We start from the raw sequence: 18,519 nt of genomic DNA, 5'->3' as shown, positions 1-18,519 counted from the left end.
TGGATCTCCTTTTTGAGTCGGGAGTCCAGTATTGGCCAATGTTGCTCAATAAATGTCTTACACTCCCTCTGTGTTAGACCTAAGGCTGCTCGCCTACAACACCACTAATATAGCACTTTGGGTTTTACATTGCGCCCAGTACACCGTTGGGGAACCCCTGAACTCTGTGCATGGTATAACCACCAAGTGGCATACCATATACAGAGCTAGCTTCCTACACACCAGACAACTAACAGTTGGCACAGTGTTAGAGAGCAGGCGAGTAGAGAAACACAAACAGGAAAAGAATAAAAAAAACAGGGGGGGGGGGGGGGGGGGGGTTTAGGAAGCCAAGAACAGGAAAGGCATGATGGGACACCCCAGTTTCTGCACCTCAATCTAAAAACTAAAAAAGGTCTATCTCCAACCAAGTGGCAGCCTAAGTATAGTGGCACTATTTTCTGCAATGTTCTCACTTTAAAGTGAGTTTATATAGTGTAAGGTTTTAAGTTGAATATAAATTAGCAGCCTAAATAAAAACATAAATACTACTAAGCTGCCTACAAAAGGCATGTGATCCCTACCAAAATGTTTTCTAATTGAAAAAAGATTTTCTAAACATTTACTGAACCAGCACATGAACAGCAATATTACACTGTTTCTGAACTCAGAGAATTTCAGAGACAAATGAAGACAGAAAAGAAAGGAAAATGCTACTTACCAGTATGCATCTGTTCTTGGCATGTAGGGCTGCTGACATTCATATCTTAGCATAGATCGCCGCCTAGTGTTGGGTCCGGATGATTGCACCTTGTTGTCTTGGAAGAGTCTTCGAAGTATCACGAGATAGGTGACTCCTCCCTTGGACTACAGTGCGCATTCACTCCATCCTTAGATGGTTTTTCGCCATTGTGGCAAAGATGGAGTATAGTAAAGTAAAAGATGGCCATGCAAAGAAAATCCTGCAGCTGCGACAGGCTCCGGGGAAGAGGGTGGGCGATATGAATGTCAGCAGCCCTACATGCCAAGAACATATGCATACTGGTAAGTAGCATTTTCCGTTCGAGGCATGTGGGCTGCTGAATTCACATCTTAGCATAGACTGTATAGCAGTATCTCCTCTAGCGGTGCACTCCTGTCCCAGCTGCAGCAGTTTGAAAAAGAGTTTTGAGGACAGCTTGGCCTACAGCAGCTTGCTGCTTTGATTGCAAATCTACACAATAGTCTTTAGTGAAAGTGTGTATAGTAGACCATGTAGCTGCTCTACAGATGTCTTCTAGTGGAATGTTTGGCGAAGTGTGGCTCAATGGTTAGAGCGGCAGACCCTGATGCAGAGGTCTAGCCCGGGACCAGGGTTCAATTCCCCGCCTCGGCGGGTCTTGGGCTCAAAAATTCCACGGACCTGATAATTCTCGCCTCGGTGCCTATTCCAATCATGGAGTCCCACTCTGCAACTCTGGGCAACAGCTTGCTTAATCTCCACAACGGCCCCCACAACGCTAAGGATGCCTGGCCTCCACCTAGGGGGTGCCCAGGAGTAGACGCCTCACAGGGAAAGCCAGGATGGGTTCCACAGCGGTATTCGTACAAGCGCCTTGAGACCCTAGCAGGTGAGTAGTGCGCTATACAAGTATCAATTTACAATGTTTCCTAGGAAAGCCATGGATGCCCCCATTTTGCACGTAGAGTGTGCTCTTGGGGGAACTGTTAGAGTGCGTTTAGCTTTGTGGTTGCATATTTGAATGCATTTAACTATCCATCTGGCTATTCCTGATTTTGAGATGGGGTTACCCTTATGTTGTGGTGAAAAAGCGACGAACAGTTGCTTTGTTTTTCTGAATGGTTTAGTTCTGTCAACATAATACAATAGAGCTCTTCTTACATCTAGTGTGTAAGGCTCTCTCTGCTACTGACTGCGGGTTTTGAAAGAAAACGGGCAATTCTATGGACTGATTGATATGGAAAGTGGATATGACCTTTGGCATGAACTTAGGGTTAGTACGTAGTACTACTTTATTTGCGTGTATTTGCATGAAAGGTTCCTGAATCGTTAGAGCCTGTAACTCATGTACTCGTCTGAGTGAAGTGATGGCAATTAAAAATGCCACCTCCCATGTTAGAAATTGCAATTCACATGAGTGGAGTGGTTCAAAAGGAGGTCCCATAAGTCTGGTAAGTACTATATTTAAGTTCCAGACTGGTGCAGATGGATGTTTTGGAGGGATTATCCTTTTAAGCCCTTCCATGAAAGCTTTGATTGGTGGAACTCTGAACAGAGACAGGTGTCTGTTTTGGAGGTATGCTGCTATAGCTGCAAGATGTAGTCTTATAGAAGAGAATGCTAAATTGCATCTTTGTAGATGCAACAGGTAACAAATTATGTTTTAGATGGAAGTGTCTAATGGGTTGATTTGGTTATTACAATAAATTACAAATATTTTCCATTTGGCTGCATAGCATGCTCTAGTAGTTGGTCGTCTTGCCTCTTTGATAATGTTCATATAATCAGGAGGTAAGCTGAGATATCCAAATTCTAAGACTTCAGGAGCCAGATCGCTAGGTTCAGTTGATTGGGGTCTGGGTGCCTGATTTCTCCATGGTTCTGAGTTAGAGGATGTGGCGACAGACGCAGTCTTTGATGTGGAACCACTGAGAGTTCCAGGAATGTTGTGTACCATGTTTGTCTCGCCCATGTTGGAGCAACCAGGATCAGTCAGTGACTGCTGACTTAGTTTGTGTGCCACTAGCGGAATCAGTGGGGCTGGTGGAAAAGCGTACGCAAATCTGCCTGACCAGTTCATCCATATCGCATTGCCCTGTGACAACGGATGTGGGAACCTGGCAGCAAAGTACTGGCATTTTGAGTTTTCGTTTGTGGCAAACAGATCTATCTCTGGATGCCCCCATTCTTGAAAGAATGGTTGGAGAGCTTGAGGGTCAATCTCCCATTCGTGTATCTGTTGGCTGGGTCTGCTTAACAGATCCGCTATTTGGTTGTCTTTCCCTGGAAGGTGTTCTGCTAGTAGAAAAATGTTCTTTGGAATTGCCCACCTCCATATGCTCTGCGCTAGGTGAGAAAGCTGTAGCTGTAGAGAGTGAGTCCCTCCCTGTTTCTGGATATAATACATGGCTGTCATGTTGTCCGTCCGGAGCAACACAGCTTTGTTGTATACGTATTTTTGGAATGCTTTCAGTGCCAGAAATACTGCTAGCAACTCTAAGTGGTTGATATGCAGTGTCTTTTGCTTGACTGTCTAGAGTCCCTGGACTGTGTATTGATGTAGGTGGGCTCCCCAACCTGTCAGTGATGCGCCCGCTGTTAATACTATTTTGTGGAACTGGCTCTTGGAACAGTCGCCCCTTGGAAAGGTTTTGTGGGTTCCACCACTGCAGAGAGTTGTAAGCACAACTGTCCACCAACACTAGGTCTTTTAGTTGTCCTTGAGCTTGGTTCCACTGCCGTGCTAGGAATTCTTGTAATGGACGCATTTGAAGTCTGGCATGAGGGACAATGAATATGCAGGAGGCCATCATGCCTATGAGCTGCATGAACAATCGAGCTGGTAAGGAGTGTTGTGGCTGAAACTTTTGAATTAGAGTCTGCATGTTGGCTATCCTGACTGGATTTGGATATGCATTTGCTACTGATGTATCTATTGTAGTTCCCAGATATTGTGGTATGTGGGAGGGTCGTAAATGAGATTTTGGGTAATTTATGGAAAAACCCAGACTGTGCAGCAGCTGGAGTGTTTGAGACGTATGGCTTGCACATTGGGCGTACGATTTGGCTTTTATTAGCCAATCGTCGAGGTATGGAAACACGTGGATGTGTTGCCACCTGAGGTGTGCTGCCACTACGGCTAGACATTTTGTGAACACTCTTGGGGCTGTAGTTACTCCAAAGGGGAGAACTTTGAACTGATAGTGTTGACCTTCTATTATGAACCGGAGATATTTCCTGTGAGCTGGATGTATAGGTATGTGGAAGTATGCATCTTTTAGGTCTAATGTGTCAAGGAAGTCGCTGTGCTGAAGTAACAGGAGTACCTGTTGTAGAGTTATCATATGGAAGTGCTCTGACAGTATGTATTAGTCCAGAGGTCTGAGGTCTAATATGGGTCTGAGCCACCGGTCCTTTTTGGGAATTAGGAAGTATAGAGAGTATACTCCTGTTCCTTGGTGTTGAAAAGGGACTGGCTCTATGGCGCCCTTTTGTAGCATGGATAGGACCTCTTGTTGTAACAGTGTTGGGTTCTTTGGACATAGGACGGTGTTTGGGTGGTATGTTGGGTGGAGAAGAAGTGAGTTCCAGGCAATAACCATACTGGATAATTTGTCTCACCCACCTGTCTCTGGTAATTGCGTTCCAGACAGGTAGGAACTGGTTGATTCTGCCTCCAACTGGTGTTAGGTGGTCTGGAGGGAGTGTGATGAATTCACTGCTTGGTGGCAGTGGAGGCTCAGGTGTTATTGCCTCCACGTCCTCTGCCTTTGTTATTGTTGCCCCTATAACCTCCTCTATTGGAGCCTTTGTTAAAAGTGCTCTGGGTATTAGATTTGAAGGTAGAGGAGCTTTGTGATGTGTTGCCTCTTCCTGCGCCTCTATATGAGGAGCGACGAAAGGAACCTCGATGTTGTTGGAACTGAAGTGCCCCCATTGATTTTGCAGTTTCAGTGTCTTTCTTCATTTTATCTAGAATGTGGTCTACTGCGGGCCAAACAGGAAATCTTGGTTTACTGGTTGGTTGAGGATGGTGGATTGCACCTCATTTTTAAAACCAGATATGCGTAGCCACGCGTGCCTGCGCAGTAGAACGCTGGTATTGATAGACCTGGCCGATGTATTGGCTGCGTCTAGCGCACATTTGATGGAGGCATTGGCAATGAAGAACAATAGTTACTTACCTGTAATCTGTGGTTCTCCAGTATTGGTGTCTTTCATAGATTCACATGCCTGAATCATTCCCCGTCGTCGGAGTGGGAGCCCACAGTACATAAAAAAAGCAGTAAAATATACCCTTTGTACATAACAAATAACAATATACCCAACCAGGAAGTAAAGTAGCCCCAGCTACAGTAGATAAAACTTCCACATTAGAACCTATCCAGGTCATTATGTATGGACCAAACTGCAGCCAATCAGGCTACAGCTCCCACCAGAATACTCTCCCCAGAGACCCAGGCTCTCAGATTTTGTAGCACCGGAGTGTACCGGAGTAAAGTATAGATAAAACAGCCTGAGTGAGACTCTGAGGGGAGGTGGGTGGGTGCATGTGAATCTATGAAAGACACCAATACTGGAGAACCACAGATTACAGGTAAGTAACTATTGTTCTTCTCCAGTATTAGGGGTGTCTTTCATAGATTCACATGCCTGAATCAGAGTAGTGAGCAGTAATAGCCATAACATCATACATAGATCTTGGACGCCAAGGCACATAGCAGTAATGCAAGAACATAATGAAAAGCAATAACACAATAGGCGTCAAAAGAGCAAGAGGAGGTGGGAAAGAAATAGCAGAGGCTCACCTTATTGGAAAAGATTACGCAGGACTGCTCTTCCCACCGAGGCATCGGTATCGCTCGAAGAATCCAGACAGTAATGCCTCGTGAATGTGTGCCTGCTGGACCAAGTTGCAGCTCTGCAGATTTGCAGGAGAGGCACACCAGCAAACAAAGCAGTCGAAGAAGAGACTGCTCTCGTAGAATGTGCTCTGGGTAAGGTCTGTAAGGGTTTACCTGCCTGTTGATGGCAGAGCCCTATCGCTGAAGAGACCCACCTAGCGATAGTTTGTTTTGTCACTGCACAGCCTTGTCTTGGTTTGCCATGCGCAACAAATAGCTGATCCGTCTTCCTGAAGGCAGCTGTTCTGGAAAGATAGAACTTAAGACATCGTTTGATATCTAGCGAGTGTAGAGTTCGTTCAGCTGGTGTCTGCGGATTTGGAAAAAACGTTTTAAGTATGACTGGCTCATTCAGGTGGAAATCCGATGGTACTTTGGGCATGTACTTCGGGTTGGTGCGCAGTATCACCGAATCATTCGTGAATTGCAAGAAAGGCGGTTTAGATGTAAACGCCTGCATGTCACTGACCCTTCTGGCTGATGTTAATGCCAGTAGTAATGCAACTTTCCAGGTGAGGAATTTCAGATCAACTTTATGAATCGGCTCAAAAGGATGGCGCATGAGTTGAGCTAATACAATATTCAAGTGCCAGGATGGAGGTGGCCGACGTACTGGTGGAAACATGCGAAATAAACCTTTAAAGAATTGCTGGATTATTCTTGAGGAGTAAAGTGAATTCGTACCGTCCGGGCGGTATCTGGATATGGCCGCTAAAAACACTTTAAGTGTAGAGTGTGCCAAGCCTGACTTAGCCAGATGTAAAAAGAAAGGTAAAATCTTGTCTGGTTCAGCGTGCATAGGATGTAAATCCATAGTTTTGCACCAAGCACAAAAACGCTTCCATTTAAGCCTGTAAGTTCTGTTCGTAGAAGGTGCTCTAGCATTGTTCAGGACTTCCTGACAGTCCTGTGGAATGTTCAAGTGCGCAAACTCATGGTGTTGGGGAGCCAAGCTGATAATTTTAGAGAATGAGGGTCTGGATGATATATTTTGCCGTCCTCAATTGTCAGAAGATCCGGAATTTGAGGCAGCTGAACTGGTTCGCACTCTGAGAGGAGAAGAAGCTGTGTGAACCAATATTGCCGGGGCCACCGTGGAGCGATTAGAATCATACGACACGGTTGTCTCCTCATTTTCTTGATGACCTTGGGAATTAAAGGAATCGGAGGGAAGGCGTAGACAAAGAGTCGTTCCCAGTTCATTGAGAGAGCGTCCCCGCAAGACTCCCTGTGGGGAATCCAGCTCGCGAAATGGACACATTTCTTGTTGTGGTAGGTCGCGAACAGATCCAGATCGGGGCGACCCCATCTCTGGAAAATTCGATCCAGTGCTGGCTGATGCAGCTCCCACTCGTGAGTGCTGCCTTTGGATCTGCTTAGGGAATCTGCTAGTACATTGGCTACTCCTGGGACATGTACTGCTGCCAAGTTGATGTTGTGTGCCAGGGCCCAATTCCAGATTTCCTGAGCTTGCTGAGACAACCGGGCTGATCTTGTGCCCCCCTGTTTGTTCAGGTAATGCATGCTCGTCGTGTTGTCTGTTCGGATCAACACGGACGAGTTTGACAGAGTCGCTTGAAAAGATTTGAGGGCGAGGAAAATGGCCCTCAGCTCCAATAAATTGATGTGCCATGTCTTTTGCTGTGTGTTCCATTTGCCACTGATTGTCATCCCTTGAAGGTGAGCGCCCCAACCTTCCAGCGAGGCATCCGTGGTTACGATGAAACTGGGGACTTCTGCGAGAAAGGCGCAGCCTACTTGCAGGTTGCGTTCTTGAGTCCACCACAGGATTGCATTTTTCATCCGGGGTGTTAAGACGATGACATCTTCGAAGGAACCGGATTTTTGCACCCATTGGTGGCTGAGTTCCTCTTGTAGTGGTCTCATCCTCAGACGACAGTTTGGGGATAGGAGGATGCACGATGATAACATCCCTAGGAAAGACTTGAATCTTCGAACTGAAACGCACTTTTTTCTGAGGAGTGCAATCGCCATTTCCTGGATTTTTGCTTGTCTTTCGCTTGAAATGAAGACTTGAGCGTGTTTGGAATCCAGAGTCGCTCCCAGGAAAGACGTCCTCTGAGATGGTATCAGGTCCGACTTTTTGAAGTTTATTGAGAAGCCTAAATTTTGAAACAGGCAAAGGCATGTCTGGATATGATTGCTTGCGGTGGCATAGGAATTGGCCTTGATAAGGCAGTCGTCCAGATATGGGTAAATCTGGACACCCTGTAACCGTAAGTGGGCCGCCACCGGTGCCAACACCTTTGTGAATACCCTCGGGGCTGAACGTAGCCCGAAGGGAAGGACCTTGAACTGGAAGTCCCTGCCAGCCACTCTGAACCTTAGGAACTTCCTGTGCCTGGGGAAGATGGGTACGTGGAAGTAAGCATCCTGAAGGTCAGTGTTGCCATGTGGTCGCCTTCCGCCAGAAACTGGAGGATCTCTTGGAGTGACAACATTCTGAACGTCAACTTCTTGATATATTTGTTGAGGGCACGCAAATCGAGGATGGGGCGCCATTCCCCCGATTTCTTGCGTATCAAGAAAAAAAAAGAGTAAAATCCTTTTCCTCTCTGATGTTGAGGTACTTTCTCGATTGCCCCTTTCCAAATCATTGCATTGATTTGGACGAATAGCTCCCTGAGATGTGCTGGGGGCGGTTCTTTTGGGGGCGAATTTGGAGGGGTCTTCACAAATTCCAATATGTGACCTTTTGAGATTACATCCAAGACCCATCTGTCTGTTGTAATATTGGACCATTGAGAGTAATGCAGGGATATTCTTCCTCCAATTTGTTTCTGGCTGAGGCAAAGTGGCGGCAGGACGCTTTTCTCACTTCTTGTTGGCGTTGTCTCTGCCCCGATAGGTAGATTTACCTCGGGACTGTGTATAATTACTCCGTCTTTGGCCATAAGGTTGTTGCTTGTAAGGCTGATGCCTTTGGTGGCTTTGGTTGTTGGAATATGGGCGTTGCTGGTAATATCCACCTCTACTGGAGAAGTTACCCCTTCCTTTAGCACCACGAAAGGAAGATTTACGGTACTGCAGAGTACCTAAAGATCGTGCGGTTTCCGTATCCTTTTTAATGGATTGTAAGGCTTCGTCCACATGTGTGCCAAAAAGGAACTCGCCGTCATAAGCCATATTTAAAACCTTGGCTTGTACTTCTTGTCTAAAGGACGTAGATTTTAACCATCCCTCTCTTCTAAGCACTGCAGCTCCTGCCAATTGTCTGAATCCTGTGGCCGCCACGTCCACTGCTGCGTCGATAATTTCAGACGAAGCACACTCGCCTTCTTGCTAAATTTTGGTGGCCTCAGAGCGGTCTGGCTCAGGCAGTTTCTGGATGTATGGTGATATGTCAGACCACATTTGTCTGTCATATCTACCGAGAATTGCTAACGAATTTGCAGCTCTAACTGTGGTGGCCGCAATAGTAGATACCTTTTTACCAATGGTATCGAGGTGTCTTCCGTCCCTGTCCGTAGGAATCGAGATCTGAGTTGAAGGGTTCCTAGCCCTCTTTTGAGCTGCCTGCGCAATAACTGAGTCCGTTTTTGCCTGACCGATGAGACAAGCAGGTGACGAGGCAGGCGCTCTATATTTTTTGTCTACTCGCGGTAATACCGCAGGAGAAGAGTTTGGCGTGGCCATGATCTTAAGCCCTTCCTTCCAGATAAAGTCTATAATGGGAATAGACCAACTTTGCTTCTGAGATAAAGTCTTAAAATCGTACAGAAAACATTCATCTTGTTTAGCCTCCATTGAAATAAGAAATCTTTTAGTAGCCTTGTCCATAATCCTATGGAAGTTCGCTATATCCACCGGTGGTGACTCAGCCTTCGGTTGTTCATCTGGGGATGGCGTATCTGCCTGATAATCTTCATACTCCGACGAGTCCGATTTATTCAATTCCCCTTCCTCATGGCTGTCCTCATCAGAATTGTCATCCTCCTGTTGGTGGTGGGAGAGTGGTGTGGTAGGCCGGGTATACTGTGTCTCTTCCGATATACCAGCCCTTGCATTTTGACTCACTTGAGGCTGTGGGGAGGTAACATGAGAATCGCCCGATTCCGAAGGTGGGAAGCGGCGATAATAATCGCTTAGCATATATTGCAAATTTTCAAAAAGTGCCATTGGCATCTGCATCCCTGGCGCTTGTGTGTTCACCAATGTAGGTGCCTGAATTTGCAGTTTCTTCTTCCTCCTGATCTTTAACCTGTATCAGTAAGTCAGAAGGACTTTCAGCCGCTTGGAACATGTCATCACCAGATTCTTCCTCAGAATCTAAGAGCCTGCCAGGCATTTGGAGTGGCGATAATGGCTTTGATTGAGATGACCTTTTCTGCAACAAAGCTGCAGTTGTGGCTGGAGATGGTAGAGGTATGGCAGTGCTTCTTGCTGACCATACTTGCAGGTCTGTACAAGACGACAACTTTGGTGTGGGTGGATTGTCTTGTAAGTGTGGTAAATCCGAGCTTTGTGTCGTCGCCTTCGACGTTGAAGATAATGGCTCCTTCGACTTCAGAGATGGTGTTATTGTCGTCGAGCAGTCTTCATCGTCGACGGGGCCGTCGACGAGACAATCTTCACCTTCGTCGACGACGCTCTCGTCGACGCGTCCGTCGACGGGGTCTTTTTCGTCGAAGGGTCCGTCGACGGTATCTTCGTCGACGATGGCGTCGACGTCGGCAAGGTTTTCCTCGTCGGCGGAACAGCCGTCGACGAGGGTTTCTTCGACGATTGTTTCATTTTCGTCGACGTCTTATCGTCGACGAGAGGTGTGACAATCTTCGTCGACGAGATGGGACGAATTTGAACATGAACATAAGTCGGAGAGGAGGCTGAGGACATCACCATAGTCGATTTTGGTGAGGAGAAAGTCAAAGTAGAAGTCATAGCAGAGGCAGCCTGACTGGAATTCGGCAGAGCTGTTGGTGCCTTAGTCACAGGTCTCACAGGAGACACTAAAGACTCTGTTCTTTTTAAGCTTGGAAGCTTCACAGACTTCTCTGAGGGTTTTTGACTTTTAGAAGTCGAAGGCTCACCAGCCTCTGCAGCGATCTGGTGCTTCGCCACCTTAGCCTTAGGAGTAGGCACAGCACTCTTAGCCCTTCTCTTCTTTGACCCTTTAGAAGACTCTGAGGCAAAACTTCCTACCTCAGAAAGTGGCGCATCCTTATCCTTTATCCGCTGAAGCCACAGCAGCAGGCGACCCTCTCTATCCTTGAGGGTCTTAGGAGGAAATTTGCGACCGATCTGACACCCCTTAGCCTGATGGTCAGGGTACAAACAGTAGATGCAGCGAGTGTGTGGATCTTCCTTAAACAGCCTCGCTTTTCCACAAGAGTCACAGGTCCTGAACAGGGACTTTGAAGTAGACATTGTAGAAGAAAGAAACTTGACAAGTAGAGAAAGAATGAGCAGAGCTCAGAGGGACTCCCTATCACACGACGTGCGGTAAAAAATCTGAGAGCCTGGGTCTCTGGGGAGAGTATTCTGGTGGGAGCTGTAGCCTGATTGGCTGCAGTTTGGTCCATACATAATGACCTGGATAGGTTCTAATGTGGAAGTTTTATCTACTGTAGCTGGGGCTACTTTACTTCCTGGTTGGGTATATTGTTATTTATTATGTACAAAGGGTATATTTTACTGCTTTTTTTATGTACCGTGGGCTCCCACTCCAATGACGGGGAATGATTCAGGCATGTGAATCTATGAAAGACACCCCTAATACTGGAGAACTTGCCTTCCTGAATGAGGTCGTTAGCCTGCCCCTTAAAAGGTTCTGGTAGGTGTTCCATTAGACTTTAAAGCTGGTCGTAATGTGCTCTGTCTTATCTTGCTAGAAGAGCCTGTGTATTCGCAATTCTCCATGAGTTTGCGGCTTGTGAAGCTACCCTTTTCCATGAGGCTTCTAGTATTTTTGGTTCTTTATCAGGAGGGGGAGCATCTCCTGTTGGTGAGTTGGCCCTTTTACGAGCATTTGCAACTACTAATGAATTTAAAGGCAACTGTTGTTTAATATAAGTAGGGTCTGCTAGGGCTGCCCTATATTTTTTCTCAATCCTCAGATTGAGCACCCGCGCCCTAGCAGGATCTTTAAATATGTCTGGCACGGGCTTTAGGACCCCTTTAAGCATAGGAAGTGTTTTGACGTTTTTTTCTGAAGTGGGGAAAGTGTCAAATAAAAAGTCCTCCTCTATAGGGTCAGTGTGCATGTCAACCTTGTGATATTTTGCTGCCCTGTCTATAAGTTGATTAAACATGATAGTGTCGTCTGTAGGCAACGGTATTGTAGGGTATGGGGAAGTGTCTGGGATGGGTTGCGCTACGCCAGGATCATTTTGGTCATCCCATGTATCATCTTGTGGATCAGGATCCCCTGGTTCATCATAAGTGTACTGAGGATCTTCCCCCATGTCCTCTCCCTCATTGTAATCAGAATGTGTGGGAGAGTAAGGTACAAAAGGCATATCAGGAAAAAAAGGAGGAGGAGGAGTAAAAGGTCTTGAGGGAGATGTCCCAAAGTCTTTTTTCTTTGTAGGAACAGGAGAAGGAGTGTCTTGTGGTAAGGGCCTCTTCTTTCGGTGGTAAACTACCAAGTGTCCTGTTTTAGGGTCTATATATAATTTTGGTTGCTCTTCAGTCACTGGATCTGGATGGAAGAGTTCTTCCTCGACAGTCCGTGGCTTTGGCGTGGAAGGCTTTGGTTTATTGACTTGTTTTGGAGTCGTTGGCTCGAGGGCCTTTGGTGTTGGACCTCCTTTTGGGTCGGTAACCTCTTTTGGTTTGACGCTTTTTTTCTTTTCAGCGTCCTTTTTTGGATCAGCGCACTTTTTAGGGTCGACGACTGCCTTCGGATCAACGGGAGTTCTTGGTTCGGTATGTTTTTTGTCCGAAGCAAGGAGTGTTTTCGGGTCGAGTGTCTTTTTTGTGTGATCGGCACCTTTTTTAGGATCGTCTCTTTTGTTCGGATCGATGACCTTCTTTGCCTCGACGACCCTCTTCGGTTCCGAGGTTTTCGGTTCTGAGGGCTTCTTGGGCTTGACTACGGTCTTCGGTGCCGAGGGCTTCTTGGGCTCGAGGACCTTCTTTGGGTGTACGCCCTTCGGATCGACTACCTTCGACTTCGGGTCGATTATTTTTGGGTGGACCACCCTCTTTAGTTCTGCGCCTTTCGGGTCGACTAGCTTTTTCGGTTCAACAACCTTTGCCTGGAAAGCTCATTTTGGCTCGATGTCTTTCTTCGGGCCTGGGCTACCGGAAGGCGTGTGTTTAGGCTTCGGAGCCGAGCCGAGAGGTGGGGTCTCAAGAGGAATATCTCGATCTTGGCTAAGGCCTTTCGGCGATGCTTCGACCGGAGCCTTGTCTTGTGGAGTGGGGGGCTGAGTACTTACAGTTTGCCCTGGCGTGATCTGGTCATCGGAGTTCGATTGGTCCTCAACGTTGTCGATCTCTAGATCGGAGTCGGAGGCTTCGGGGAGATCTTGTTCGACCTCGAAGATATTCTCCGGTTCCGGTGCCGACTTCTGCATCTCTTGCCTGGCAGCCCATCGATTCCTGATGGTTTTCTTGGATCGGAATTGGGCACATGCTGGGCAATTTTCTTCTTTGTGTTCAGGTGACAAACACTTGTTGCATACTGTATGCTTGTCAGTATGCGGGAATTTGGAGATGCATTGTGGGCACCTTTTAAATGGACTCCTTTCCATCCACGAAAGTCGCACGTGGCGTCGATAAGGCCCAACGGGCCGCGTCGACGACCGGATCAAGATGAAAAGTTTAATGGAGTCAAGTGGTACCGAGCGAGAACAATACCGTCGAGTTCGAAGGCCTTTTGGCCTTAGAAAGTAGTTAGTTTTGATTCCGAAGTTAGAGTATAGGAAATAACATCTGAACCCAATGGCGGAAAAATACAATCTAAGGATGGAGTGGATGCCCATGCGCACTGTAGTCCAAGGGAGGAGTCACCTATCTTGTGATACTTTGAAGACTCTTCCAAGACAACCAGGTGCAATCATCCGGATCCAACACTAGGCGGCGATCTATGCGAAGATATGAATTCAGCAGCCCACATGCCTCGAACAGTACATTTGTAACGTTCTAAAAAAACAAATGCAGAGCATCATGTGGCTTCAGTTAAAACGGACTTTGAAAAGGTAAACTAAAGGAAACAAACCTGTTGTTTTAATGCTAAGAGATCTTTGCTTCTAAGAGCTGAAACAACTGCCTGAAACCGCAATGCATTCCGGTTCAGTGAAGCACCTTGATTCCTTAAGAGCAGTGTTGAAAACTCTTGTTCATGAAGTATAAAGTCGCTATGAAAAATTGAAAAATTCCTTGCTTTGTTTTTAAACTGGAGGGAATTAAAGTGGACATAAAAGTATGTAGCATACTATTAGCTCTTTGATCCCACAACAAGGTGAAGGGGTAGTGGGAGAGGCACAGTGCTGTATAAGAAATGAAAAGAAATGTTTGTTGAATTTAAAAATAAAAAAGCTCAAGTGTCAGCGCTAAACCGTTCACCTGCATAGTAGAAATTTTAAGGATCTGTGGAACTCCACCCCCCTCTAAATTCATGCTCTACTTGCCGCAGCTACGACCTGCCTGCAATGTACCGGTAAAAAGACATTTAAACGTCCAGACAGAGCACTCACCCACAGGTTTGATGATGTACGGCTGGCACGCAGCACAGTCAAAACCCTCGTCTGCAGCCTCCTCCACCTCCTCCTCTGTGAAGAGATTTTCACACATAGCATGGAGCCACCTGAAAGGGAAGACAGATGCCCGTCAAAGCACAGAACAGACTGCTTTAAGGACCCTTCACAAGCATACCTTCACTACACCCCCACTCTTGAAATTCAACAGATAATACAGGTCCTCACTCATCCACCCACCCCCCAAAAAAACACCACCAAATGGAAAGAATTCCCCCACTTCAGAAAGAAACCCAAACTGTCCGTTCACAGAAAGGAACCTACCTTCAACTAAATAAAGATCACTCTCCTCCCACAAAGTTGTGCCGCAAGTACCTTCTCTAGTTCAAAGGAGCACACCAGACCCACATTAGAGAGAAGGCCCATATTCACAACCCTTCCATACCATGTGCTAAACAGACAACACACTTCCTCAAGCAAGGCCTTGATAAAATAAAAAAACACTATTCACACAGACTGGAAAGTACAGACCAGCAGGCCAATCACCAGGGAAAATAAAATTTTAAAATTTAAAATAGACTGACATGGAACTGAACGCAAAACAAAGTGACAAACCAATGACATAACAGACTCAAAAGAATGATCAACAAGTATATGCAAAGCCTATAGCTATTCTCAATAAGGGCTATTGGTTTTGGCAATGTTTTGTAGCCATGTTGTACAGCAGGACGGCTGCTGTGCAGCATGGCTAAAAGTAATTTTAAAATGGATGCTACGACACAGCCAGCTCTAATTCGTTTCCCACGTTCTAGCTTTATTTTGTTAATTTGTTGCTATGTGCTTCCCCAAAGCAGCACAGAGGAAGGGAAAGCGGGATGGAACAACACCGGTGCAGAGAAAAGACCAGGGGAGTTGGTATGCACGGGACAAAAGAGCGTAGGCGGGAGGGGCTGGGGTAAGGGCACAGACAACAGAGGGTTGGCGGGAGTTGCTGGGTGCAAGCACACATAAAACAGATGGCAGGTGGTAGCTGGTGGGTGCAAACACAATGCAAGCAAACGGAAAACAGACCGAGGGGGGACATTTTGGGACTTGAAGGAACACAGAGAGGGGAAAGTACAAGGGGGAGACAGCTAAAAAACACACACTCATAAGTGCAGAATTAAAACAAAAGTAGAGACTGAAAAATTAACAATTGAAGGACACAAGTACTGGGTCCATGCTCCAGGGGAGAGAAAAATGTACTAAGAAGAAACCAGCAAAATGGAGTGACAATTAAGTCAACCAATGGGCAGCCTTTAAACCCTCTGTAATGTAACACAAGATCTCGAAAGAGATGGTGCATGCACAGACTACGGTGAGACCTAAGAATGTTTGTCGGCAGACTGCTAACAGTTGGCTGCCCGAAAAAAAAAGAGTCAGTCAAAGATGCAGATGCTGAACTAAGACTACTTAATGTGTTAACTTCACCAGACGACTATGAGCCAGACAGAGCTAAGTGTTGAGCTTGCACTGATGGAGGATCGACTTACACACACAACAACTTCACAGCTGTGTGTGAACACACACTTCACATTGAACCCCAAAAACAAAGGTTTAACAACTTTGCCACAAAGGTGCCAGTCCTTTTATATCACCACAAACATTGTGTAAAATTAAATCATTGATTTGATAATTTGCTACAACTCTAACAAATGGTGCATTTCACTACCAGAACAAATGAACTACAAAAGCTAGTTTTATTTACACAGCAAGGGGAAACTCTAGAAATTCTTTACCTTTCACAGTTCTGGCACTGGATGAGCAGGTCATCCTCCACATACTTCAGTCGGCATACAGGGCAGGTAACCAAGCTGGCACAAGGAGCACAGTGAGTGTAGTTGTTCTGCCATTCTGCATGGAAACCCGGAGAGGCTGAGCCACACTGCATGCAGCATACACACCTGTGAATACCATTAACACCAAGGTCTGGTGAGCCTTTCAATGGCAGATAAATATACGCACTTCAGAACTACACATACAGGCTTGGTTTAACAAACGCTCAACAGGCTAGAAGGTGATGCCCTGAGCTTTTTACTCTGATTCTAACCAAGGTCTACCAATCACTGGCTTTGGTGGGCCATACCTCCTTGGATGGACATGCGAATCCCAACTACCATCTAACAGACATTCTAGTATTCACTAAACTCTGTCCTCTTGCTGGTCATGGAAGGTGGTGATACTGTTTCCTTAACTGCTACTACCTACTGGGCGAGTAGACATTCAAAACAATTCCACAGTAAAAATGCATGGGTCTTAATGTCTGCAACAGACAAGCTGCAAACCTAATGCTATTTCAGTGGGCCTACAAATGGATTAATTGGATCCTACGCGAAAATAGTCTATAATCACGATACCCTGGTCATTTACATATCTATTCATTGGAAACTTTATGCAGAGGGGTATTATAGTGTGGGGTCATGTGTGTATATCTTAATGTGAATAAAGATTAGTTTGCAATTCTGTTAAAAAGAGTGCGCAAAGATCAATCAAGAGATCAAATTGGCTACGTTTAAAGTACAAAGCTCAAAAAAGGATGTGCAAGGTTAACCTTGCCATCATGCTAACGGTATATGCAAAAATGTATTTACAATGCTTTAAAGAGTGCACAAAGTTTCACTTTGCAGTAGTGGGAAGAGTGCAGTAAACTATATTGCTTTTGATAGGATGTGCAAAGCTTTAACTACAATGTGGTAAGACATGATTTAAGGTTACATGTAGTACTGCAAAACTGTATTCAGTGTAAGGTTTACGTTCCTCTTATACTAGGGTGATCAGCTGTATCACATTTTATGGAACCTAAGGTTGCCTCAAAGCTGTGCTATGATGACTATGTATAGCTTTGATGAAGCAGCAGTGTACCTGTTACATGACTGAAATCAACTCTTACCATTTACACTTCCATCCCCCCTTTGGAACTGTGTGCAGAGGAGGGTCCAAGCAGTATGTGTGGTAACTTATGTCGCAGTCGTCACAAAGGAGCAGCCGTGCGGGATCAGAGGCTTTGCCGCACACTTCACAGACAATACACTCCACGCAACGCCAGCCTTTCAAGAGCATAACCTTTGTAATCTGCAAGAGATCGCCCAAATGTTAAGGCCACTGTAGGAGAATGCAACACTGTTCTTGCAGAGAACTAGAATTTTGGCAGATCCAGCACAACTATGGAGGCAATTGGCAATGACTGAGCACACAGTTTCCAAATTTCTTGCACTGACTAACAGCTTCACTTACTTTGCTATTGACGCAGTAGGGATGGTAACATTGTGAACACTGTGAGCATGCCAATAGGTGCCCTTCGGTGCCACGTCCAAAGCTTCCACAAACTACACACATGTCCTGCAGGAGAAGAAAAGATGCACAATTCAGAAACTTCTCTAGAAGAAATAACAAAAGTCTGATAAACAAAAGAGAAACTCATACCTGCATCAAAACAAACTTGTCTGTGTTGGAAAAAAGAACCACCGTATTCTGCATTGTGTCATCCTCTTCATCCTCTTCCTCCTTACTGGGAGAGCTGTCAATATCTGCAAGCTAGAAAAGAGTAACATGAGGAAAACATGAGCAAAGTAAAAGTAAAAAAAATAAACATGTGTACGGCCATAAAAACTCTTTAAGAACAGAAACGGAGGTATTTAGGCTCTGAGATGTGGGAGGGAGACACATAGGAAGCAGTTGGAATAAGTATGGCAAAATGAAGGGTAGTTAGCCAGTCTTGTAGGAGTTAAACAAGGAACAAATAAAGGAAAGCGTACATCACTGTAATTCTGTAGTAACAACTACTGGGCAGAAATGTAAAAACAACATATAGGAATACTGCATGCTTTAGAAATTACATTGCACTGATGAACACTGCTGATGTAACTCAGACTTCCTATATGCCAGGATGTACATAAATCTGGACCGTCAAACAGAAGAAAAGCACATGGAGTGGAAATGTAGAACTTCCTGCTCACACGTACACAAACAGCCACAACCAAGTTGGTCTCAATATAACAACAAATGTTGAATTACGTGATTTTCCTGATATGATGCAAGGAAACCAGACATGTGGTACCAAACCCAGTATTTTACAAAAGCAAGTACTGGTTTGCCCTTCCAAGGACACATTCAAGACAATAAGACTGAACATTCATACCCAAATGGACGTCTGACATAATTCCCAAACATCCCCACGTCTTTGCCAGGGCTGGAGTCCTACTCTGATCCACAA

At 45.6% G+C, this 18,519-nt stretch overlaps 1 protein-coding gene across 4 annotated transcripts in view; it reads right to left on the bottom strand.

The window, feature by feature from the left end:
* The window catches only part of KMT2D (lysine methyltransferase 2D), a 1,692,256-nt gene that overhangs the window by 991,232 nt on the left and 682,505 nt on the right, over nucleotides 1–18,519 (bottom strand). For all 4 annotated transcript variants that reach the window (XM_086963706.1, XM_086963708.1, XM_086963710.1 and 1 more), the window contains 5 exons: nucleotides 17,730–17,840; nucleotides 17,541–17,645; nucleotides 17,197–17,378; nucleotides 16,046–16,210; nucleotides 14,268–14,377 (listed from right to left, as the gene is read on the bottom strand). In XM_086963706.1, coding sequence (XP_086819832.1) covers nucleotides 14,268–14,377; nucleotides 16,046–16,210; nucleotides 17,197–17,378; nucleotides 17,541–17,645; nucleotides 17,730–17,840 — 673 coding nt within the window. The remainder of the gene's footprint in view (nucleotides 1–14,267; nucleotides 14,378–16,045; nucleotides 16,211–17,196; nucleotides 17,379–17,540; nucleotides 17,646–17,729; nucleotides 17,841–18,519) is intronic.

This window comes from Lissotriton vulgaris, chromosome 1_1 (genome assembly GCF_964263255.1).
Source record: "Lissotriton vulgaris chromosome 1_1, aLisVul1.2, whole genome shotgun sequence".
NCBI lineage: Eukaryota > Metazoa > Chordata > Amphibia > Caudata > Salamandridae > Lissotriton > Lissotriton vulgaris.
The sequence above is the reverse complement of the archived record's forward strand: the minus strand, read 5'-3'. Positions and strand labels throughout refer to the sequence as shown.